Here is a 25,774-nt window from a genome sequence, read left to right as displayed (position 1 = left end):
CCTGGACGCCTGTTTTGTCACCCACTGATTACTTAATGAGCAGTATATAGATTACTGAGGCAAACGGTCTCAGTTGCTGGCTCAACCTGATGCATAAACCTTCAAACAGTGTCCAGGACATAGCATGCCACCCTTTCTCATAAGTTCCCTCCTTCCCAAAGGGCCACACCTGCTTAAATTGGAGCCACAAGGCTTTAACACCTTTTAACTTCTCCCTCAAAATGTTCTTTGATGAGGTGGCCCTTCACCACAACATCTCTAATTCTATACAAATGCTTAGATTTCCATTCTTTAAATTGAGTATATTTATATTTGTGCCTAAATTAAGGATGATCCAGTGGGGGGAGTCAGGGGAGAGAATGCTGGTGCCAAACAATCACTCCAAGACTTCCAAACTTCCATAGTAGCCTTGAAAAAGGAAAGATTAAGCATGAACTATTAGCTATCATTACAGCAACTCTGTAATGCAGGTGATAGTGGCTCCTTTTGGATGCAATTTTGTAAGCAAGGAATGCTTAACTCTCCACTCCCCTTCCTCCCTTTGACACATGCTGATCCTGGTTAGCTGAAGTGATGCTTTCTTTTTACATTCAAACCATGGTTTAAAATCCTGGTTAGTAAACTGACATTAAACCACACTTCCCTGTTTGGCATGTAGAGGATCAGCATGTCAACGAAGAGAGAAGAGGACTGGGGAGTGTGCAGGACAGATGCTTCCACAGAGCTTCCTAAACTATTGCTTAGCAAGCTGAGTGTGTTACATCCAAACTAGGGCAGTAAATCTAGCAGCATTTTAAGCCCATCAGAAGTGAAACTCTGCCACTTCCTGGATCTGCCCCCCCCCCGCCAACTTGGTAATAAATTTAAATATGTCACTGTAGCTTTTAGCTAGGGCATTCAAGTTTCACTGTATTACTGAATGGTCAGCGTCCAGTATTTTGTCAGGATGCTGTGACTTGTCAGTTACTCCAGTGACACACTGTGGCAGGTGGGAATTAACCTCGGCCATCCTGAAAATACAAACTGAAGTCTAGCAGATGCATTCTGAAAGAGAACCCACTTAAACTGGAATACGAATTAATAACAAACCACAGGCATTTGTTACATTATTTATCTAAATATGTTTAGGTCACCTTTTAGGACAAAGCTGTTGCATGGCAACTTACCCAAAACCACAAGTATGTATATAATAATCCAAAAATGTAGTAAACATTTCAACAATAACAGTCAGCATTAAACATTTAAAACAGCTGAAATGTTTCATTTTTTCATCCAGCATTGTCAGGGAGTAAATGGGTCTTTAAAAGCATGTACTGATGGTACCATATGCCCATTTGTTGGAATAGAATTCCACAAATGTGGGACCACCATGAGAAGCGCCTTTCTTTTGTGCACACTAACTGAATTGATATAAATGGCAGACCTATTATAGACTCTCTGAAGCTGATCTTTGAGGATGGGCAAGTTCATACAGGTGAAGGCAGGTCTTTCTAAGGTAATGTGACCCCAAATCAGTGGCAACTTTAAAGATCATTACAATTGGCCTAGAAATCCATGGGCTACCAGTGCAAAGGGTTGCCCAACTCCCCCATCAACATATAGATGGGCACATGTTTGTTTAGTTTATTTACTGACATGCTATAATCTTATAAGGTTGCTAATTAGTAGTCCTCTGTGCAACTCCACAGCATAAAATGACAACATGGAATTGAAAATCCAATATCATGAAAGTAGCTTACACCAGTTGAACATTCTACATAGTCTTCAAAGGTAGACACGTATTCAAGTCTGGATGTCATTAGCGCATGTGTAGCATAGTTTAGGTAAACCCTATCTAGGTAAAATCACATATGCCGCATCATCCTGAACACATGTTGTAAAAGGCACCCTAGCCACCACTGGATTTCCACAGACAACACAAAGTGCAGGAGAACCCCCAAACTCTGAGGAAGTTACATCAGGGGAGGGATGTAACCCCACCCTAGTCTGGTTCCAAACGTCCATACACTTTGGTTGGTTTCCACAGTCTTTATGTGTTGTCTTGATTAAACTTTAGCTTGAATGGTTTCATTCATCCCAAAACTGAATCCAGACACCAGTTCAAGGGTTTCACAGCCTCCCTGGGATGAGTATGTCAAAACAAGAGCTAGAGCTGTGTGTTATCTTCATACTGATGAAAATTGCACCCTAAATCTCCAGATAACTTCTTTTAGCAAGTGGTAATATTTCAAACTAGATCTTAATTCTTCTTTTGCAATTCCCTATTTTCTCTCTTCTCCTTGATGATCTTTAGATGTTTCAGTGGCAACACTGCAGCTGCTCTTCCAAGGATTCATCCTGCTACTCTGCTGCAATATTTGAAAACACACTGATCAATGATAATTCCAATCACATAGGTCCTTATCACACATTTGTCACCAAAGCAGAATTCAGGGGTTGATAGTTGAGTGGTGAAGTTGAGTGCAGTTGTCCGTTACACAGGGTCTTCTTACATAGGAACAATATTGGAACATAGGAAGCTGCCTTATACTGAGTCAGACCATTGGTCCCTCTAGCTGATTGGCAGCAGCTATCCAGGGTGCTGGGGATTTATCCTGGGACATTTTGTGTGCAAATGAGGTACTCTGTTACTGAACTTTGCCTCTTTCTCCTAAACTCTTAAACATTACTGTGTGAATTAAACAGCAGAAAAATGGTTTAACATCACTCCTGTAACATCTAAAAAATACTGTAGTATAGTCAGTTAAAGATCTGAGTGTGATGGGCACCTCCCTTAGAAGTATTGAAATGTTAATCTCCTGTGGAAAATAGTCATTCTTGGGTTGACTCAAGGCTGAACAAATACTAATATCTGTAATTAAGGCTGAAAAAAACCAGTCATGCATCAAATTGTATCTCTCTTCTCCTCCACCCAGAGGGTACAGTTTTGTGGACGCTTAAAGCAAGAAGAGAGACAGTTAAGATTGTATTGAAGCCAGAAGTTAAAATCTTCATGTTTCAAAGAACTGTTCATTTAGCTCTTGTTTTAATTTATGAATTCATATTGTCCCAACAATTAAGGAGCTTTGAGTTTTTACACTGAGCCATATCCCTTATCAGATGTTTGGTGCTTATATCCAAAGTTAAATTGTCTGAAGGCAATGTGTTCTAACAATTGGCTTTCTATAATTTATGCTAGAAATTAATGTGATAATGAACTCCCTCTGAGGCACTGAGACAGAACCAGGGTTTTAGTCTGCCTGCAAGACTGTTAAGGGGCACCTGCTCTGTGTGACAGATAATAATCTAATATGAGACAGGGCACCTGATGCAGTTTTGCTTTACAAAACTCAAATGTTGCATATTTGGGTGGTATTTGGGTGGGGGCAGAGGCAGGGGCAGTGGCACATCGCCAAGCACAGGCACTCTTGGCCCCAGGGCAATATCAGTTTAGATCTAACCTTGGTCTTCAGTTCCCAATTAGCTAATTACTGAGGATGGCCTATTTTCCAAAAGCCAAGCCGCAGATCCCCTACTTTTGAAAAATTTGATAACTCTATTGTAGTTACATCAGAAAGGCAATTTTTTGAACAAAATGTGGTGTAGCCTCTAGTACGCAGAGGATTTTAGGTATACTAAAAAACAGACTAGAGTTGAGGAATATCTGGTTTTCAACATCATGATATATCAGCAGCTAAACATTGTGATATTCTGACATATCACAGTATCTGAAATTTGGAGATCGGGTGGATGGGGTGCATGCAGATCAGATGTGAGGATGGGGAGAAGAATTAGCCATGAAGATCAGATGGGTGGGTGGGGGGAGAGGAAGCGGAGTCACCTCTACTGCATGCTTTGAGTGGGAGGGGATGGGTATAGGGGGCATGAAACCGCCATCAGTGGGCTAGCCAGTGAAGACCCACATCCACTGTGGCTGCTGTTGCTTTCCCGTTGACTGAGAAAAGCTGCTCCGCCTGAGTGCCAGAGGAAGGTAATGCCACGGTGCCTTGAAGGGCAATCAGCTGCCCTGTTTTGCATCAGTGTGAGAGGGAGGTAGCGCCTCACAATTGGCTGCCCTGTTTTCCCTCAGAGTGAAGGAAGGCAGCTCAGATAAGCAGCAATATCGGCTGAGATCATTGTGCAATATTTGCAGTGCCTTGAAATCGGCTGTCCTGCTCTCACTCATGCGAGGAGTGATATATTGTTGTGTATTGCCAGGTAAAAATAGTTATCGTGGTGTGATTTCAAAACAGAATTTGGCCAATATATTGAAAAATCACACAGTGCTAAAACAGACCATAACATTTGAGATATTACTATGCAAAAATGGCAAAAAGATTAGCTGCGAGGGGGAGGCAAGGACCCCCTGCATGTGTTCTGCGGACCTCCAGGGGTCCTTGGACCCCTAATTGGGAACCACTGCTCTAGATGTTACTGAACTACAAAACTCATCATACTTGGTTATGCCGTTTGGGGCTGATAGGAGCTGTGGTTCAGTAACATCTAGAAGACTATGTGTTAGCCATCCTAATTTTAAACCCTCCACATTTAAAGTTATAAACACTGGGGGGAAACCAAGCCAATTCTTCTCAAATGTCCAAACTAATCTTCCATTTTAAATTCCATTTGGAGTTAAATGGCAAGGAAATGCTAAAAGTTGTCCAGCAAAATTGTACCCACCCCAGCTGCATTCACACCTGCTGAGGGTAACACTTCATGCAGCTGATGAATTGTATGATAGTTCCCCAAAACTTGTGCCATAATATTTGTCTACTCTAAATGAGTAGATATTACATATTCAGTTGTGTATCTATTACTCTTTTGAATATAATGTTTGTTGATTTAGGTGTTGTTTTAATAAAAATGAATGCAAAAATGCATCAGGGAGAAGGCCATCTGAACTTCTTGGGGGAGGGCATTCCAAAGCACTGGGCCACAACCAAAAGTCTCCTCGAGAAGCAAAGCAGTCTCCAAAAGAGTTGTAATTTGAATTAAAGCCTTGCAGATCTCAGTTGCTGAGACAGTAGGCTTATGTAGAAGGAGGCATTTGCTGAGATAATCGGGACCTAGGCTGTATTGTGTTAAAAGCACTTTGAAGTGGCCTCCGATGAATTGGCAGCCAGTGAAAGCCTTTTCCCATGGTTGATTGCTTAGTATCACCAGATGTTATAGAAAAATTATAATTTATTGAGAGGGTGAGGTGGGGTGGGAGGTAGATAGACAGCTGCCACATTTGAAAGGCAAATGTGTCCTAATTTGATAGAGAAGTAGCTCAGCGTTTCACATGGTTGGTATGTAAATAATATTGATGTTGCAGTAAAATAAAGTTAACACACAGGAAGGTTAGACTAGAAAAGGAATCAAGCTGTTAAAATGCTCTGAGAATGCCTTCCTGGAGGAACAATGGCTAGTGGGCCTCACAATCTTTATTAAAGCTATATGATAATGACACGTAGACCTTAATGGCTGGATTGATTAACTGCCCCCCCCTTGAATGGAAGAACATGTATAGCTGTCTAGTAGAGCAGGCAGATACTAGCTTGATTGCATCCAGATTGGGTTTCCATGGAAGCTTTTCATCAATAAGTAATCCTAGGTATTTAAATCGATGTGCTTGCTCGAGGGTGTGACCATCTAATGTCCACTTAGGCTTGGTAACCCTCTTACCGAATACAGCAACCTTAGTTTTGGCATAATTAACTTTTAGGTGTTCTTTTTTGCACAGTTGGCCAAATTTGACCAGCATCCTTCTGAGTCCAATTTTGTTCAAAGAGAGCAGGACTAGGTCATCAGTGTAAAGCAAAATGGACACTTTGCGATTTCCAAGAGAGGGAGAGAAGGAGGAAGGGGATGCCATTTCAGGGATGAAATTGATGATAAATACGAAAGGTACCAATACGCAACCCTTCTTGACACCTCTTTTAATCAGATAATGAGTTTGTGAAGGGATGCATTAAGCTTTAGAAATTGGTTCTTGAAAAGTATAGAACCAAAGATGGCATTACAAAACATATAAAGCATATAACCAAAATATTAACATTAAGAATAAAAACAAAAAAACCAGTAAGCAAAATTTTAACATAAGACTCAAAACAATTGTTGTAGCTGATGTCTTTTTACCAGGTTCTATATCTAATCCCTAAAACCCAAGAGTGTGAGGCTATGTTTGTGTCTGTCTTCTAAAGTTGACAAACTTTGATCTTACAGGATTTACTTGGTTTTTTTTCTCAGGGTCCTGAGAAACATCAACCAGAGCTTGGTACAAAAGACATACACCCAGCATTAAAGAATTCTGAGACTAAGAATTTGTTTTGAGTGCACAGTCCCTGCACACAAATATCTTCTCTGGGATTTTTTAATTTCAGCATTGTGATTTAGAGTGGAGATGGGGTCATTTTGTTGCTGCTGTTCTGAAGGTTGTGTCTGCTTTGCTCCTCCCCAGTCATCTCACTACTGCGCTGCACTGACCTAAGCCATAATTTGGCTTAGCATATTTTCTGAACCTAGGCTTGCCATTTAGCTCTCTTCAGACTGACCATGGTCTGTAACCAAGAGTTGTTCCTAGTTTGCTGTTTGTGGCTTGTTCCGAGAGAGCTAAGCCACAAGCCTGGGTTCAGATGACTCACTGAGTAAAGGAATGGCTTATCTCAGCATGGAACAACCCCAAACATTATGCCGTGATAATATAACTCAGTGTGAAGTGTGAACCTGGCCTGTATTGTCTTAAGTATAAACAACCTCGGGGCTGAGTACAGTGGTACTCTGGTTATGAACTTAATTCGTTCCGGGGGTCCATTCTTAACCTGAAACCGTTCTTAACCTGAGCTACCATTTTAGCTTATGGGGCCGCCTGCTGCCGCGCAATTTCTGTTCTCATCCTGAGGTAAAGTTCTTAACCTGAGGTACTACTTCCGGGTTAGCGGAGTCTGTAACCTGAACTGTTTGTAACCCAAGGTACCATTGTATAAGTTAATTAAATAATAAAAAGCCTGAAGTATGGGGAGTGTCACAATTTTAAACGCTCTTTCTTTTCTGTACTCTCACAATGTGTCCAAGCTTTGATTTTCTAAACCACATACATGCTTCCAGGTTTTCTATTGTCATATGTTTAAAAAAAAAAAAAAAAAAAAGAATTGTGGATGTTAACATCACTTTCAGATGAACACTGAAGGCAGGCAGTACTTTCCAGGCATCTGTCTTTATTGTGCAATTTGTATTGTGGTGCAGTTTGTATTGTGGAACATAGAGCACAATGATAGATTTAAAGAATGTTGGACTAGAGAGCATACAGCTAGGAATACCATATTAAAAATGGGAAGGTGATAGAATAGTTGGCATTCTTACTGGTTTTTGGTTTTACATTACCGCACAAAACAGTATTTTCTCCTCAGATAATCATATTGGTAGTAATTATTATTCTTTGGTTTAACCTGATTAACATTTCCTTTAAGAAAGAAAAAGGGGGAAAGTCATCAAAGCTTTCATTCATGCCATACAATCCATTAGATCTGCTCTATCTATGAAAGTACTTTTAATAACTTGCAGAAATTGCTTCTTAAAAAATCTAGCAGTGGATGATTTTTTTTTAATTCAAAACAACAGTTCCTCTTCTCAAATGCTTTCCCAGGGGTAACCAGTACAGTCTCTTTTTCTCTTTTTCACATGTTTTTAAAAGGTGCAAATTACTGTCTCTAATGTGTGCACACACATGCATTGTGCTGAGAAGAAGAAGCTGGCATACAAAGGGTTACCCTGGCTACATTTGGGAAAGCTGCCTGACTATTACATCATCTTGTAATCATTATCTGCCTCTGGCTCCTGACCTTATGCTAAAAAATCCTGCGCTTTTAACTGCCCTTTCACTTGGGTTTATAATTTGATATTCTTGGGTTACCAAGGTTTGCATTGAGTAAGGCAGTTTCTAAGATTTTGAAGAACAAATATATTTCCGGATGTTGTGGGAGAAGTAATCTTCCTGACTTAAGCATAGACAGTGTCATGCACAATAATCTCTCTCTCTCTCTCTCTCTCTCTCTCTCTCTCTCTCTCAGAGAAAGAAAACGCTTCTTAGGTTGAGAGTATTCCTTATCTCTTGCCCACAATCTTCTCCTTCCTATTTTGATGCCTTATCTAGAAAATGGCTCTGTTTTCTGGCAGGCAGAGTGCTTCACATCAGTCTGCCTGCCTGAGTGAGGCTCGGCACTGTTGAGAGAGGCTTATGTCTGACAGTGCCATTAAAGGATATGAAATGTTCTCTGAAAGACTGACAGTCCCTTGTAAGAAGGGCTGCAGGAAATGACTGTATTGGGTGTGGAAGGAAAAGCAGAACTGCCTGCTTGCTTGAAGAGAGTAATAGGAATAGTTGGTTTTTTAAAAAAGTACCCCACACTGATGTAATTCCCATTTAAGATAAACAGAATTTTCAAGGAAGTATTCATGAGTTTATTTGCTTTGAAGAAACCCCATTGCAATTAAGAGGGATTACCTGAGGTAAATATGCTTCGTGCATGGACTTTTAGACTTGTGTTAAAAGACTTTTGAATAATATACAAGCTTCAAGCAGCTGTCTTGTATGGCTGTGAATTCAGTTTCTAATAGACCTCAGCGAAGCAAGCAGACTGTGGTGTTACAAGAAAATGCTCAAGCACAATTAACATTATCGGTAGCTTAGTGGGTAAATGCAGGCTGTAATATTGGTGATCTTGAGTGCTATGATACATTAGCCTTTATCTTGAAGGAGTTGACTGGTGAGAAAACCTGTGATACGTTCTGCTTCTTAAAGTGCCAGGCAGGCTTTCTTAAGCAGATGTTAGAGACTTCTTCCGTATGTTGCTTTCCAAATAAGGGAGAAGTGGTCAAGTCCAACACACATGTGCACTTGGATCCCCAAAAGGTATGGGCCCTTTGTTTAGCTGATATCCTTTCTCTGGATCCCCTGAGAGGAGGCTTTGTGGCCCTGATTCCTCCTTCATACTACCATTCAAGTACAGTGGTACCTCGGGTTACAGACGCCTCAGGTTACAGATGCTTCAGGTTACAAACTCCACTAACCCAGAAATAGTACCTCGGATTAAGAACTTTGCTTCAGGATGAGAACAGAAATCATGCTCTTGCAGTGGCGCGGCGGCAGCAGGAGGCCCCATTAGCTAAAGTGGTACCTCAGGTTAAGAACAGACCTCCAGAATGAATTAAGTTCTTAACCCGAGGTAGCACTGTATGAATAAGTTTGTTTGCTTTAGCTACCATTTTGTTCCATAGTGCAACTATTCTTTTTACTTTTTCATGGCATAACTCTGCATGGGTGTAGCCAGGATTTATGTTAGGGGGCAGGCTTCATGGGGCAGAACCTCAGTTTTTTAATGGATTTACTTCATTTAGAGGGCCAGCCCCCCCCCCCCAGCTACGCCTATGCATCATAGTACATATAGGCCTGCAGAAACAATTTTGGTCCTGCATCCTTCCCTGTGATACCATGGTAACTCTGGAGTAAGCTTATGCATGCCACACCTTGAAGCATTCCGTTTGGGGAAGAGTCATTGCTGGTGGTAGCAGACGTCCTGCATGCAGAAGGTTCCGAGTTCAGGCCACAGTCTGAACAAGTGGTGATGGGATAACTGGATGAGTGGTCCATCCTGTTTTTGCCTAAAGCCAACTTCATTGGCTGATACTGTTCTGGTGAATGGATGCAACCTGCTGAGCGAATAGCAGTTGGTCGCTCTTTAAGGCGGGGGTACCCAATATGCCTACCAGATGTTCTTCAGCTCTCTGCTGATAGGGGGCTGATGAGAATCGGAGTCCAGCATCATTCTAAGGGCATCAGGTTGGCTCCTCTTTTTAGTTTTTTCCCTTTGCTTTTCCAGATTTCCTCCAGCAATTATTTTTTTTTCTAGACTAGTAAGATGCAGATGGAGCTGGTTAGATGCTTAGTGTCAGCTTCTTAGAAATCAATTGGACATGTTCTGTAAATACCGCCTATCGGTTGACTTGTTTGTGTCAACCAGCCTTCTCTGGCTCTTCATTTTGGGCTTGGGTCCCACAAGCTGTTCTTGTGTGTATGTATGTGGCCAGAGACAAATGCTTGACCAGATTCCCATCTTTTTCAGCCTGGTTACAATTACTGCATGTTCTTCCACATGCGAGAATATTTACGGTTTGTGCAATACTGTTGCTAAGCTACAGCCATAGTGCAATTGTTCAGACATTAAAAATGTGTGCTTCTGAAGGACACTTGTACATTGCATTCAGAAAAGATACAATGGGAGCCTTACAGCCTCAATTTTCAAATGCACACAGTTGCAAAATTTGAATGGAATTATAACAAAACAACAACTTAGTACCTAAGACTAATGCCATGCTGAAGCCTTCTCTTCAATTCTGGGAAATCTGCCCTCTCCACCCCCACAAAAAAGAGAGAGAAGGAGGCAGTTGATTTACTGTCCCTTTCACGGCGTAGGAAAGAATTATTACTTCAAAATTGTTCTGGAGAGCACGGCTTTGCCGCTTCCCTTAAGTTACAAGGTGGCCAAAGGGTGAGAGATGTTCTCACATTGACTTAAACCGCCCTCAGTGCACTCCATAGCTTCTCCAGTGTTCCAGAGAGTGAGACTGCCCAAGAGGCTGCCTGCAGCATGTCTGACAGCCTGGCTGTGTTTTATATGCATAGTAACCTCAAAATCTGCAAATGTGATTTGTTGTATACCTTTGAGCCTGTCAATATAGATATAGATATATAGCTATACAGTGGTACCTCAGGTTACAGACGCTTCAGGTTACAGACTCCGCTAACCCGGAAATAGTACTTCGGGTTAAGAACTTTGCTTCAGGATGAGAACAGAAATTGTGCTCCGGCGGTGTGGCGGCAGTGGGAGGCCCCATTAGCTAAAGTGGTACCTCAGGTTAAGAACAGTTTCAGGTTAAGAACGGACCTCCAGAATGAATTAAGTTCTTAACCCGAGGTACCACTGTATAGCTGTAGATACAGATTGCAATGGCGTTTAGCCACAATGCAGCTTTGACCTGATTCTTTCTTTGTTTCTTTTTTAAAGAATTGCCTGGCTCCCATGAGCGTTGTCCATCTCACTTTCTGGAATGGCAGGGAAGCCATAGAGGGCTTCAGAATAGCATGAAGAGGCTACAGTATTTATTAAAGAACAAATACACCCCTATCCCTCAGCTACTTCATAACTTTAACATTTGAGGTTGTTGGCCTGACGTATCTTCCCTGCTCTTTGCAGGAGGGGGCAATTACTTTTCACTCTTCCCCCCACAAATACCTGACAACCAGAATGGGCCAGATTATTAGAAGGATTTTACGACACTTAGGTCTGGGCAAAAAGGGGATTTAAAAGGACAGGCTTGCTAAGATTTAACAGAAAAATAATGGGAGGAAGACTTGGAGAAAGGAGATGGAGGACAGACCAACCAGGTCTGGATGGAATGGCCTGACAACATTCAGTGTCAAGCACCGCAGGAATATCTACATATTTAGGTGGCATTCTGTCCTCTTACCGCAGGTGATGTTTTAGATAGGTGCACATTCACACAGAAGTGTGAAACATTATTCTGTCCTATGGTTTTCAAACAGTTTCCCAGGATTCCTCAGATGCTTACTGGGATTTCTTAATAAGACCACTTAATAACAAATAAGCTTCCCGGAAAGACAGCTTGGCTCCCACTGCTGAGTTTATTCTAGGGCCCACTCCTTGGATCATGCATGGTGACACTGAGGACCAGCAATACTGGTTGGTATGAATATGCTTTGGACTCTGGGTGTTCCTTGGCAGATGAATTTGATTTGAAAGGTAGGAAGTTAGAATGGTGGTTTTCTTACTACCATACTTCCTTAACCTATTCTTAGCTCATTTGCTCAGGAGGCTTAAGGACATGGAGAGAAGAGCCCATTGTATGTTGGTTTTTGCATGCCTCTAAATTGAATATGAAATTTATTACTTGCTGTAATAAAATAGGTCACAGGGGTATACTCTGATCCAATTAATACTATAACCTACTTGCTTGCAACATTTCGTAGTCTATTAACAAAAAATTCCACACATGGTTCTGGTTGGGGTAAGAAATGCTGCTGGTGTGATATTTTTGAGAGAATGTTGAGAAATAGCACCTTAGGATAATTGTAGTTGTTGGAATATAATAGGTTTTTTAATATCTATTGTTCTATAAGCACCAATAATTCTTTGCAGCAACAGGCTCTCCTGTGCAATTTCCATTTATTTCAGTAAGTTTTTCAGAATTATTTTCTATTCTAAACAAAATGAGAGGCATTTTGGGGGGCGTTTTGTGTGTGTTTGTGAGACCCACATCATATCCCATTGCAACTTGACAGGTTGCTGTTGGGAGATGGACAACTGGAACCGCAACAAAATGTTGCAATGTGAAATTTTTTTTTCAGTATGTCAGCCATAGTGCAAAAAAAGTGGCTTATGGATTTTGTGGTCCTATGTGCAAATAAGGTTGAACTAGCCAAAACATGAGTGTTTTCTGTGAACATGCTGCCTGTGGTCCTGCTCCCAGTTATGTGAAATAATTACTTATCATGAAGATAAATGGGATTAACTGTGTGCTGGTTTTCTAGAGGGGTAGTTGTGTTAGTCTGCTGCAGCAAAGAGTCTTGATGCAACTTAAAGCCTGACAAATATATTGTAGCATAAGCTTATGCCAAAATAAATGTATTACAGTAGAACCTTGGGTTGTGGATGTAATCCACGACAGAGGCACGTCTGCAACCTGCAGCGTTCGCATCCTGAAGTGCTGCATCTGTGCCGGCGCAATTTGGCGCTTCTGCGCATGCGCTTCTGCACAATTTAGCACTTCTGCACATGCGCGAGCAGCGAAACCCAGAAGTAACCCGTTCCGGTACTTCCGGGTTTCCCACAGTCCGCAACCTGAAAACATGTAACCTGCAGCGTCCGTAACATGAGGCATAACTGTATTGTTTATAAGGTGCCACAAGGCCTTCTGTATATTGGATTGGCTCCACAGTGAGGTTTTTTAATTTAAAAACAAACAATTAAAAAAAATCTGTCAACACACTTCTCAGGCCTTTTAACTGCTTTCCCCACCCCCAAAGAAGTTCATCAGATGTCATGTAAGCCAAGACCTGGTGTTCCTACTGTCAGCAGGATCTAATGCCTCCTTTGGTGGCATGAGAGTGCGAAGAACCCTGTGTCAGACGAGAGTGCTAAAGCTACTGCAAACGCTATGTTAAAGAACAGATGGCATTAGAACATCTCTGTGACTGTTGCACCTTCTCATCAGTCAAGCTGCTATATCATACCTTAAAGTGGTGCCATCTCCACACATTTACTTTCATTTCCCTCAGGGAAAGGTGTGTGTTCCCCACCTGATTTTCTAGCCTGTAGAATGCAGCTTTTCTTAACCCACACCACCCAACCCTCCTGCAGATCACTGCTCATCAAACATTCTTCCTTCAGGGGATCCTTTCCTCAGTGACTTGTTTGTTGCAGAACTCCTTCATGTTGAGAGTGATTCTGGGATGTGTCCATGCATCCTGCATGGCAAGGCTTGCTAGGCCTCTCTGTTGCTAAGCAACCCCTGAAAGCTTAACCCAGAACCGTGGTAGCCAGTGTGTTGCCCTCCAGATGGATAGAAATTGGAGTCAAACAAAATCCAGACGGCTACTCTTTGCCCTAGAGCACAGGTTCCTAAACTGTGGTCCGCAAACTTCGTTCATGGAGCTGTGGTGTGTCAAATAGTCATACAGATTTTAAATTTCATTTTTATTACTTTTTATTTCTTAACATTACAATTGAATAAAATTAAAAAGTCCTACAGCATCTAGCACAGCATGTTACATTTGCTACAACAATAAAAAAATAATTGAGTGGTCTGCCAAGAGCCTCAGCAATTTTCAAGTTGTCTGTGGAGAAGAAAGTTTGGGATCCCCTTCTTTAGAGTGTATCAACATTCTCCCAAAGCTGTCACTTTAGAGGGCAAATCAGGAAGCTGTATTTTGGGGGTGTTTCTCCACCATTTATTGAGGTGCTCACAACCATTTCCCAAGGATCTCCAGATTGCCCTCTAACACTACTGCACTTGCACAAGCTCAGGCAAAAGCAACCCCAGAGTTGTCCGCGACTGGACCTAATGGTCAAGGTACCTTTACCTTTACCTTGATGCCCATATGTTCACTCACATAATGTATGATCATTTATCTTTGTCTTAAGGTGGACTTCTTTTGCCTCTTCTCTTACTACAGGAAATGGTTTTGTGAATTCACGAGCTTCACCAGGCCTGCTTAGCAGCACCGGGGGTGGGAATGGCCTAAGCAAAGGGATGCCTACAAAATCTCCCCCTCCCCCTGGCGGGGGCAACCTTGGAATGAACAGTCGCAAACCAGACCTCCGGGTTGTCATCCCTCCCTCTAGCAAAGGCATGATGCCTCCATTGGTAAGTTTAGCTTTTTGACTTATTAGTAGCTTGGAGAAAGACAAAAGAGACCTTGATCAGGAAGCTAAGAACAAACATGGGCTTGAGAATGTGGTTTGGTGAGAAACAAACTTGCAAGCACTGGTTAGGATGTTACACAAAGCCGGGCGCTCCATGGTTTGTTTTCCTGCTCAACTAAGGGAGGAGCGAAATGGTCACAGTGAATGGCTTAATGTTGCATTCGAACACAGACACTGTCAACAGAGCATGCCCATCTATAAGGGCAAACAGATGGTACTGTAAACATGATTCATATTCCTGCACTGGAGGGCATGTACATGTGAACTTAGCAAACAGTGGGCTTTTTTGGAAGCAGTTTCCAAGGGCACAAGGGCTTGCCCAAGCAAAGTACATTGAGGCTTCTCTAAAGTAACTGTGAATTGGTCGAATTTGGGTGTGGACGCTTTGCTTTTGACCATTTTAAATGTTCTTTTCCCATCAACTGTGTGTTGACAATAGGAGTCAGTAGACAGGCTGGAAGTTTACTATAATAATAATAATAATAATAATAATAATAATAAGAGTCCTACTGGGTTAGAGCTTTCTCTCTAGCCTAGCACCCAGTTCCCCCACAACTAGATGCTTCTGGGAAGCTGGCATAGTATCATGTAATGCTTCTTTGCCTTCTGCATCACACCATAACTTTGGAATATTAGTGAGGCTAAAAATAGCTAGCTCATCAAGCACCAACATGACTCTTTCATTCTTGAATACTGTCCTATTCTCAGTAACCTTATTATTCCTCTTATTTGCTGAGTACAGTCGGAGGAGGATGAATTGGAGTTGGTGAGTCTGGGTTCCTATTTGGTATGAGACATCAAGATCCGGAGAGCTTTCATGTTAACTGTCTGTTGTAGCTTAGACCAACATTCCCTTTGCTGCAGAGAGAAGCCAGTTGTGATTGGTTTATTTTAAGTTTCTACATTGACCAACAGAATATGGAAAACTAATAAATATTTGCCAAAAACGTTAATATTTTTACCAGTGGTGTTGCAAAGGGGAACGTTGGAACAGAGCCTCTAACAGCAACTGTCCACTGTGCACATTGAGGAGCCTTGAAATTTTCTTCTAAGGCACCTTATATTCCATGTCAAACTCTGCAGTGATTTGCTTCACTCATGAAGTTCTGCAAATTGTAATACAGTTCCTGTGTTGCTGCTGCTGCTGCTTTGCTTCTTGGAGATTACATCATTCCTGGTGAGGTCACCATTTTAGAGATCAAGTTAATTTCATGCTCTACAAGAGAAGCAAACCACAAGGGGGTTCCCTGTTTACCAAAGGAAACATACAATTGCAAGCTATTTTCCAATCTAGTGGGGAGGGGAAATGTTTTAGCCTTTTAAAATACAAAGTATTTTTTATGATTTGGTCTCTGGCACATATAAAGCTCTTTCTTTGTTGACCGGAACCTGGCTGTCTTTGCTGTTCTAGTGCAATCATTTTGGAAAGAACTGATTTATTACAAACCTGTGTGGAATTACTGTAGTGCTTTTTATCAATTATTTTAAACCCCAGACATGTTGCTGATATGGGGCTCTTGTTGCATGAAAGCATGGGATTGCTGTGTTTGTCTTGGCAAATGCATCGTGTTGGGTACTACGTGTGTGTTTTCAAACCAAAATATAAAGTTCTGTACAAGGTGTAATGGAGCTTATCAACAAACAACCTTTTGCTTCTCTGCATCCATATGCTAAGTGCTAGTGATTATCAAAAGCCCTGTAATTTGTTGCACCTGTGCTCAACTTCCAGAGGGAAAAACGTCTTTTCCCTAGGAAAATGCTAAAGTAACAAGGGGCACTTAGCAGAATTCTGCTAACGAAGTCACTATCGTGTGCTATTTTAAGTCATGTTTGTATTGCTTGTCTTGTGGGTCTTTCAGCAAAGTTCTGCTAGTTTCACGGCAAAGTTCTTTAGGACCTCAGTGCATACATAATCTGTTGTGTAGTTCTGCTTCTTCATAAGAAGCACGGCAGATAACTGTTCAGTTACAAAAAAGAAAAAACCCCAACCTTTTGGTTAGTGTGTTACGTTAAGGGCTTTCCATAATTCACTCATTCTCCAAAATACAGCAAAATTGTAGCTTTTCAGACCACGCTCTTCACAGGGTGGTATTTATGCAATGTGAATAGTCTGATATCCTATCTTGTGGTTAGTTGAAGCTTCACCATTACTTTGGAACTGGATGGCTGTCAGTGACAGAGGGGTTGAGTCTAAGTCCTAGATTTGTCTGTTCATTGGAATAGACCCATGGAATCTGTGCGAATGAAGTTACCATTCCACATTACAAGCACCCAACTGGCAAATGCCATCCACATAAATTAATAGTTGGAAGGGACCTGGAAGGCAATCTAGTCAATGTTCTGCTGCAGATATTTATCCATAAGGCACAAGGCAAATAACTATTTTGGCACCTTGCATATTCAGATTCTGAGAAGTAGATGGTTTTATAAACTGGGAGCTAAAGATGTGCAGAGTTGGTCAACATAAGGTTAGCCAGTGATTCACACTCATGGCCCGGTGGTTCCCATGAACAACTTGTGGAGGGTGTAGCTGCGTTAGTCTGTTGCAACAAGTCTTGTGTGTGCACTGTAAAGACACAACAAATTTATGATGGCATAAGCTTTTGAGGATTAGAGTCCACTTCAACAGGCTGCTTGCTTCTCCTGCCTCTCAAGAATGAGATCCACAGCTTAGATGCTTTCCCTTGAACTGTTGTGATGAAGCATTACATAAATACGGAAGATGTTCCTTGAATTAATTTGAAGCATTTCTAGTATGATGATGAGTTTCCCGTTAAAGCCTCCTATTTCAAATAATGAATGCATAAAATGCAGGCAAGGCATCTACTGCTTTGCTTACAAGGTTCAAACTCAGTCTGCAGTCCTGGTCATCTAGCTGAAGGCTGCTTTTACATTTTATAACATTTGAGCACATACACATGAGACTTGGTGTGTATCTGCACCGCACCCCCAAACCACTCAAAGGAGACGCATGCTTATTTTAATTCCGTTTAAGCATCCAGTGTTGCCTTTATTGTGCTCTGTGCTTATTTGTTACATCCATACATTCTCCTTCCATCAGAATTGCACTGTTTGCGTTGGGTGTGTGTGTGACTGTGCTAAATCTTGCAACCTGTCAAAAGTGCAACGCTGAAGTAGCTCTCAATTTCAATAGACAAGGGCAAAGAGTGGTTTCAAGTATGCAAGCCATAGGAGAGGGTTGCCCTCTGGTGGTGCGAGTTGCATCCTGCAGGGAAGTATGCAGTTAGTTGGAGAAAATACCTCCTCCAAGCAACTAGGTCATACGTTTGTCATACAAGTTGAAGGTAGCTCAGGCTATATTGCTGCTCTAGGCAAATATTTCAGTGTGCTTTCTCCATACCATGCCTTTTTCTAGACAGGGAATAGGGATTGTAAGGTCTTCGCAAGGGTTTTCCTGACCGGACCTCTCCACCCTCCCTGTGCTGCATAAATGAGTAGAGCAGGTGGAAAGGGCTGCAATTGGGAAGATAATAGGGGGAGATAATACAGTACTGTCCCAGATTGTAGTGGCAGAGGCTGCTACATATTTCTCTCTTCCTCTTTACCCCACACACCAGCTCACCGTAGGTTTTGCCGAGTAGCCTGGCCTCTCTTGAAATCTAGCACCTCGGGCAGCTTCCTGACCTGCTTATTGGGTTTAGCTTATTGCAGAGCTAGATTTTTCAGTCTTGAAATTCAGTTGCTTAGACAGCTCCATTTTTCTCAGCAATTCCCGTCCCCCCCAACCCACTCCATTGCACCTTGACCAAAGAAACCAAACAAATTCAAGCCCTCTCAGCTTCTGACATGTGGACCTGAACTAGTTTTGTATCATCTGTAGAAACTCTTCTTTGACAAGGCATATTACTAGCGAGGGGGGTGACTTTGGAGAGTTGCATTTATTTTGTGGTGTGTGCACAATCTCCTTTTGGTGCAGTTGGGTTGATAATCCTGCACACAATGCATGGTATATTACTTCATCTAGTACTACTTATGGCCTTACCTCTTATGCTCCATTTTACAGAATGCTCATATGGAGTTGAGTGTGACTGGTCCTAGGTTAGTCATTACATCCCAGCACTCTCCCCTCTGAATGACAGTGGCTCAGAAAAAGGTTTACATTTCCCTCTCTCTGATGGTTTGTCTTGGCTTTCAAGAAATATTACACTAGACATGGAAGAGGTTGCCTCAACCTGTGATTAAATTTCATTGTGGATTTGCCTTAACTGGGTTCTATGTTTTTGTTAAAAAAAATTTTTTACAGAACACACAGCGGTTAAGCAGCTCTCAGTCTACACAGCCTCTTGCAACACCAGTTGTGTCTGTGACAACTCCAAGCTTGCCCCCACAAGGATTGGTGTACTCTGCAATGCCTACAGCTTACAACACTGGTAAGCTATTCACTTGTTTGCTCTCCCTTCTCCCCTGGGTTTTGGTTTTTTTGGGGGGAGACGTCACTGAGAATAACACAAGATTTAAAACTCCAATAAACAAAAACTTAATGGTCTTTTAAATGCTTTAAATTTGAAAAGCTAAGAGTTTAAATGCCAGTGAAATTAAAAGTTATTTGCCTGCAAAGTAGTAGGCACCATGGAAGGTTCCCTGTGGGGGGTGTTCTATAGTTGAGAATATGACCTGCCTCACTTGCAGTCCAAAGTGGTACACTCCAGAATTCTGCCACTTCATTCTGTGTAATATGTTGGCCAGCTGTTCAAATCTCCGAGGCAGCTATATATTGCCAGTGTTCTTTTTTCCCTTTTAAACATTTTTCTGAAGTATGCTAGATAGTTGTTTTAATTTAAATCATGATAGTTTGACATAGTCCCTGAACTTATCAATATCTAATGTGCAGACATTTCTGTAGCAAGCTGTCATAGCTGCGTTGTGAAATCTTGAAGTTAAAAACAAAACACCATATTTTTTGATCCATAAGACACACCAGACCACAAGATGCACCTAGTTTTTGGAGGAGGAAAACAAGAAAAAAAATATTCTGAATTTCAGAAGCCAGAACAGCAAGAGGGATCACTGCGCAGTGAAAGCAGCACTCCCTCTTGCTGTTCTGACTTCTGGGATAGCTGCGCAGCCTGCATTCACTCCATAAGACGCACACACATTTCCCCTTACTTTTTAGGAGGGAAAAAATTAGCCTTATAGAGCAAAAAATACGTTAAGTCTTGTTGGTAAAAAGCAAGCAGTGAGGAGACCCCAGAAAATAAAACAAAGCCTGTCTTTACAAATAATAACCCAGGACCTTGTTAAGCATTTGGTGTGGTCACTGGGAGGTCCCATCCACCCTGTTTTTGCTATAGGAACTCAAGCATCTATGGCAATGTCATATTGGACTCCTTTGACATTGTGTTGGCACAGCAGTTGGTGTGTCTTATCCTAATCACCTACTTGCTGGCACGGCAAATTTGCAGGGATGAGCACTTGGAGAGTGCGTAATCAAGCATCTGAGGTTTAAACTGCTGTATCTCAAAGACGATTCAATCCCTAGAAGCTCCTGTTAAAATATAATTGAAGGACTTTGACCTCTCTTAAAAGTGCTCTAGGCCCTATTAGATGCTCAAACCTCTTTCATGAACATTCAGACCTAATTGAAAAGATGTCTCTGACTTACATTTATTTTATTTATTAAATTTGTATACCACCTTTTTTATCTGATCACAGGGCGCTTCACAACATAAAAAGACAAGATGAAAACATAATAATAATAATAATAATAATAATAAACAGAGACAAAAGCAACATGCATTATGATTTTTGGATTGATTTTGCATACTCAAGTGTTCTTGAAGTCCAAGGAAGTTCTCTTGACTTCAGTCTTTGATATCCTAGATGATAATTTATGGATTAAAAAAACCACCCGGAGATGAAAATTGTATCTGTCTCACGGGAACACACTTTTATCTCCTTTTCCCCCCAAGAGGGTAGAGCATATATAAAGCTGTATTAGAACGTGATTAAGTGTAGAAAAGCTTTTACAGCTCTCTTTCCAAATTCAAAGGAAAAACAAGTGATAATTATGAACTGAAATAACTTCTTATGTGTGAATCAGTAGTGATAACACTCTAAGTACTATATATCCTATATTTAAAACTCAAATATCTAATTGGTCAAGAACATAGAGGTTTAGTTTTGCATGCTGCATTCATGCAACTTTTGAGAGAGATGTTTTTGCCTTCAACTGTTTGAGTCAGCCACTTCGCAGCACGTAAAATGAAAAATGGGTCTAAAAAAAAAGAAAAAGACAGGTAACATGCAGTTCTTCAGTCTTTGTTATGCTGTCCATGGGAGCTTGCTGTTAATTCCAGCATTCTTCCCTTCCTTATGAATGTGCACCTAGAATTCATTTTTGGTATATAAATTCTATCAAGGATTCTTGTACTTTGACTTGCCAGCTGAAAGCAGATAAGAGACTGTCATGCACAGGCTCACAGCTCCTGACAGTGTTTCAGCATTCATCCCCCAAGAGCGAAAATAACAGCAGAATTAATGGTGGGGGGTTTATTTTGCCTTTTGTTTTGATGGCACTGTAGTCTGGAAAGATGGTAGCAATATGCTTTGGAAACCAAAAGGACATGAGACAAAGCCACAAGTAACTTGGGAGAGTCCCCTTTGAACCAATCTCATAGCTTCCAAGGAATGAGTTTGATGTAAAATCCATGCTACTTGGAGACTGATGTTGGAGTTTCTCCTTTCAAATCAGCATTTGCAACTTTTGCTGGTGTAGAATGGATTTCTGCCTTACCAAATTTCATTGTCCGAATAACATTCCTTACTAGTTTCGCTTGCCATGAACTTGCAGGGGTTGCAAAGTGCTGGTTTTAAAGCTGTAGATTTCATCATGCACTTTAACAGTGAATCTGACAGTGAATTCAGGTGGTTGAGTGCCTATCAGTTTGGAAGTGAAACCAGGGGGACCCCAAAACTAGGCAGCTGTTTCTGCATTCTTGGGGAGTAACTTTGGCATGCAGAAAGTTTGTACCTTGGAAGTGTTTTTATTACAATGTGTTTGTGGTTTTATTGAAATTTTAATAGCCTAATTTATTTGTGTATGCTTTTTTATTTGTCTCGATTAGTGAGCTTAGTAGCCAATGGATGTTAAAAGAAAAGAAAAAGAACATTTAAAATCCCCAAACTGCCCTCAAAACATCTGTCAGGTCCCAGGACTTCGAGAATGTGGCTAGCAAGGGGCAGGGATTGTCCAAAGGTAGCAGAAATCAGCAGACTGTGTGAGTCTTATCAGTTAAGTGTATGTTTGAGAGCAGTTCAGGGGAGGAAGAAGAAGGAAGTTGGCTCTTTCAGACTTATAGTAAGAATCCTGGAGAGGCAGGTTAAGTTTACGAGGATGTTGTGAGCGCAATCCCTCTTGCTATGCTATATAGGAATGTTTCTGGAGGCAGTAAAATTGAAAGCACACCTGTCTCCCTCTCCAGAACCAGACCTATCCGCCCCTGCAATATAGCAATAAAAAAAGCTCAGATTTGGGACTCACCCTGACCTGAGCCATTTAGCACTACATAGGAGACTAGGTGAAGAGAGAGAGAAGAAAGAAAAGGGCTACATTTGTCCATTTTCTTTTGAGTGGATTATACAGGGACATAGAGGGGGGAAATCAGCTTTAGAGCCATTAGTTCTCTTTGGGCCTAGCCTTGAGAGTCACTTGAATGGGGAGCATGTATGAATTACACTTTTTAATAATGGTATAGAGAAAATTTGCCCTTGGGGTCTTGAGGTGAAGTTAGCAGTTTTAAGATCACAGTCTTCCAAACCAGGCTCAAAGCCATTCTGCCATAGTGTGCCTGAGGGAGTTGTCATGGATTCAAATGCCTGTCCTCACCACGGTGCTGGCTGGTGTCAGCCCATGAATCTGTAACTTACACTTTCTGATGAATACATGGTACAAATAATTCCCCCCCCCCTTTCTTGCTCCTTTCTTCCTTTCAGATTATTCCTTGACTAGTGCAGACCTGTCGGCCCTGCAGGGTTTTAACTCCCCAGGAATGCTGTCATTAGGACAAGTATCTGCCTGGCAACAGCATCATCTAGGACAAGCAGCCCTCAGCTCCCTTGTGTAAGTGGGAACACACTCCCGCCCCCATTCCCTGGAGGATTGGCAGCCTTTGCTAAGTTACACCCAACTAGGCACCTCTTCCATTTAGCCCACAAGCTCAGACTTGGCCCTATTTGGTTAGGCACAATGTTCTTTAACACTTAACTTTGAGTGGGTTGGGTATACATGGGTAGCTGCCTCAGTGTACATACTGATTAGTGACTTGTAGGTGTTTTGCAACTCAGTGGGCTTGGAAGGTTATTTTGTAGGGGAATCCTTCTGCTCCTGCTTGTGCATTCATTGTCCAGTGGACCTTCCCCACCCTGCAAATAGTGATATTTTAACCTTCACTTCATTTGAATAAATACTCCAATACAAATGAAACTGAGTTGACCATGAATAAACTAAGCAGAGGGGTTGCCAGCAACTAGGCCGCACACTTAGAGCTTGTGCATATGGCTCTAAATGGATTGCCGATCTGAGCACTCAGGCCTCTATTACTGAATTGAAGGAACAGCAGCACTTAAAAGTGCTGTATTAGTCATGTACAAACTTGGGGTTTTTTAATTGTCCTTCATGACAGTTTCATTAAGCAGACTGGGGAATGAGTGATCTCAGGCACCCTCTGCACCCTCTATGTTGGGAGCTGCTCCTGGCAGTTGACTAGGTGGGTTGTTTTGGATTGCAGCAGTGTAGCTTGTTCTGTAGTGGCTAAAACACTGAAGGGCAACATTATTTTATTACATACACCTGTTTTTAAAACTGTTGATTGTATCTATATTTTGATAAATTTTATAGTGTGCTGTTTTTAAAGTCTGTTTTTATCTATTTAATGAGTATTTTATGTAAACCGCTTAATAATTTTTTTTAATTAAGTGGTATATAAATCTTGCTCCATTGGTTGGATAATAATGCACTGTTCTGGACTATCTCAGCATCATAAATCTGGGTGGTGCATGAACACCTGTTGTGCATAGCAATTGGCCTGGTTTGCATGCAATGCTAAACAATGACTTAGGGTTAGGTGCAATAGCCTCTGTGAGTCTCATCAAAGCCTTGGACTCAAAAACTCCCACCTCCCCTCATAGAATATAGGAAGCTGTCTTATAATGAGACAGGCTGCTGGTCCATCTAGGTCAATGTCTTCACCAACTGGCAATGGCTCTCCAGGGTTTCAAGCAAGGGACATTCCCAACTCTACTTCAGAGGTTTTCCTTACATGCTAGCAGTATATAAATTTTGTTGAATAAAAGAAATTAAAGAAACATGTAGGTGCTGGGATTTAAACCTGGGACCTTTTGCATGCAAAACAGATGCAAAACAGATGCTCTACCACTGAGCTACAGCCCTCTTCCTGCACAACCAGGAGGAATGCGTTGGTCAGTTGCAAAATAAGCTGACTTCAAACCTTGACTTGTTTTAACATACTAGAGTTTATTTTTTAAACCACACTTCCTGTTCAAACATACCAGCAAGCCAGAAATTGGGGAAAGCAGAACGAAATCTCTATGTGCTTGTCTTTCTGGTCACATGGTGGAAAGGGAAGGGGAAGGAGCCTTGAGGGTGGGGGCATTCAGAGGCTCAGGCATGTAATGCCAAGCCATAGTTTAGCCTTGCCTGCAAACTAGCCCATTGTCTTTTGGAACAGAAGGGTATTTTAAAACCTGCGTACATGCAGCCAGATTTGTTCTCAGTCTTGTCCAGCGTTGCTGCTTTTCCTTTCCCCCCTGCCATTTCCTTTTGTGTTTGCCTTTCTGAAAGTTTGGGTGGCGGGGCTGTGCCTTGCTTATAGCTCATCTCTGTGAAGCCCTCTAAATAACACTGCTTTTCTCCTCCCACCCCACCTCCGGTTTGAATTTTTTACTAGGACTGGAAGCCAGTTATCTCAGGGTTCCAACTTATCTATTAACACCAACCAAAACATTAACATCAAGTCCGAGCCAATTTCGCCTCCTCGAGACCGAGTGACCCCATCCGCGTTCCAGCAGCAGCAGCAGCAGCAGCAACAGCAACAGCAGCAACCTCAGCAACAATCACGTCAGGACATGGGCCGCTCTCCCGTCGACAGTCTCAGTAGCTCCAGCAGTTCGTACGATGGCAGCGACCGGGAGGACCCGAGGAGTGACTTCCACTCGCCGGTTGGACTGGGAAGGCCCCCCAATTCAGAAGACAGAGAGAGCCCGACCGTAAAGCGGATGAGAATGGATACTTGGGTGACATAAGCTTCCCATTCTCCCTTTTCTCCCTTCCGTTTCTACTTTTGAGTTATCCCAATGAACAGTCCTGACATATCTAAATTTATAAATAAGGACATGAAATAAATATTTATATGTATATACATACATGCATATATATAAATATATATATCTTTGTATACATATACATGTGTGAGTGTGTGAAGCAAGGCACACATACTCTCTCTTTCTCTCCCTCACACACAAAATCAGCAGGCACTTAAATACCAACTCCTCCTATAGCTGCAGATGCCCCGTGGTTTTTAAAACACAGTATAACAGAAAAGAACCCTTTCTAGGTATTGGTCTAGTCTGGCACTTAACCTGGACTTTGCTCCTTGAATAATGTAACCTGTTTTGCAAAATAAATGTCGTACCCGTATGTAATCTACCAAACTAGATGGCCGAGGCGTGAGGGCTCGCCTGTAGTCGTGTTCCTGTGTGTGTGTGTTTTCCAACAGCCGTACTGTCCCCTGTAGTTAAGAGTACGCTTTGTAGCAGCAGAGCCGTAGAAAAAGAAAGCAATACTGTACATAGAATGACCTTTATATTACCCAATCAAGCATGGGTCTCTCTCTCTTACGAAAGGGTGCATGGAGAAGGGCTGGCAATGTTGAAAACAAAACAAGAAACCCCCAACACCTGTATTTGCACGTGCAAAACTATACTGGGTCAAATTAAGGGTCCCCCCCCCCTTTTTCCTTTTACCAAGTGTGAAAGAGAGACACAAAGAACGTGCATGGAATATTCAAAAGATATTAGACTAGAAGATAGTCCATAAAGAAAATTTTAATATATTAAGTTATAATTGGAAAATGTTTGAAATCTTTCTTACGTTCCTCCTACCTTTTTAAAAAAATAGAGAAAAACAATTTTAGCTTGTGTATATTTTTTATTAAAGAAACCATACCCTTCTCTAAGACTATATAGAAAGTTATATACAGTACTTTTGAACACATTCTGCTATGAATTATTTATATAAGCCAAAGCTGTATGGTGTCACGCTTTTTTTTTTTTTG

At 41.6% G+C, this 25,774-nt stretch overlaps 1 protein-coding gene across 16 annotated transcripts in view; it reads left to right on the top strand.

The window, feature by feature from the left end:
• MEF2A (myocyte enhancer factor 2A) overlaps window positions 1–25,624 on the top strand; it is an 87,351-nt gene extending 61,727 nt beyond the window's left edge. For 7 of the 16 annotated variants that reach the window (XM_083713193.1, XM_083713195.1, XM_083713183.1 and 4 more), the window contains 5 exons: window positions 14,213–14,403; window positions 15,205–15,249; window positions 18,727–18,853; window positions 22,416–22,542; window positions 24,389–25,624. In XM_083713193.1, the coding sequence (XP_083569319.1) occupies window positions 14,213–14,403; window positions 15,205–15,249; window positions 18,727–18,853; window positions 22,416–22,542; window positions 24,389–24,743 (845 nt within the window). In that variant the 3' untranslated portion in view covers window positions 24,744–25,624. The remainder of the gene's footprint in view (window positions 1–14,212; window positions 14,404–15,204; window positions 15,250–18,726; window positions 18,854–22,415; window positions 22,543–24,388) is intronic. The other 9 variants (XM_083713189.1, XM_083713185.1, XM_083713188.1 and 6 more) reach the window with 2 other exon arrangements.
• Window positions 25,625–25,774: the final 150 nt, after the last annotated feature.

The sequence above is a fragment of the Podarcis gaigeae genome (genome assembly GCF_964106915.1).
Source record: "Podarcis gaigeae genome assembly, chromosome: 14".
Classification (NCBI taxonomy): domain Eukaryota; kingdom Metazoa; phylum Chordata; class Lepidosauria; order Squamata; family Lacertidae; genus Podarcis; species Podarcis gaigeae.
This window is presented reverse-complemented; position numbering and strand designations above follow the sequence as displayed.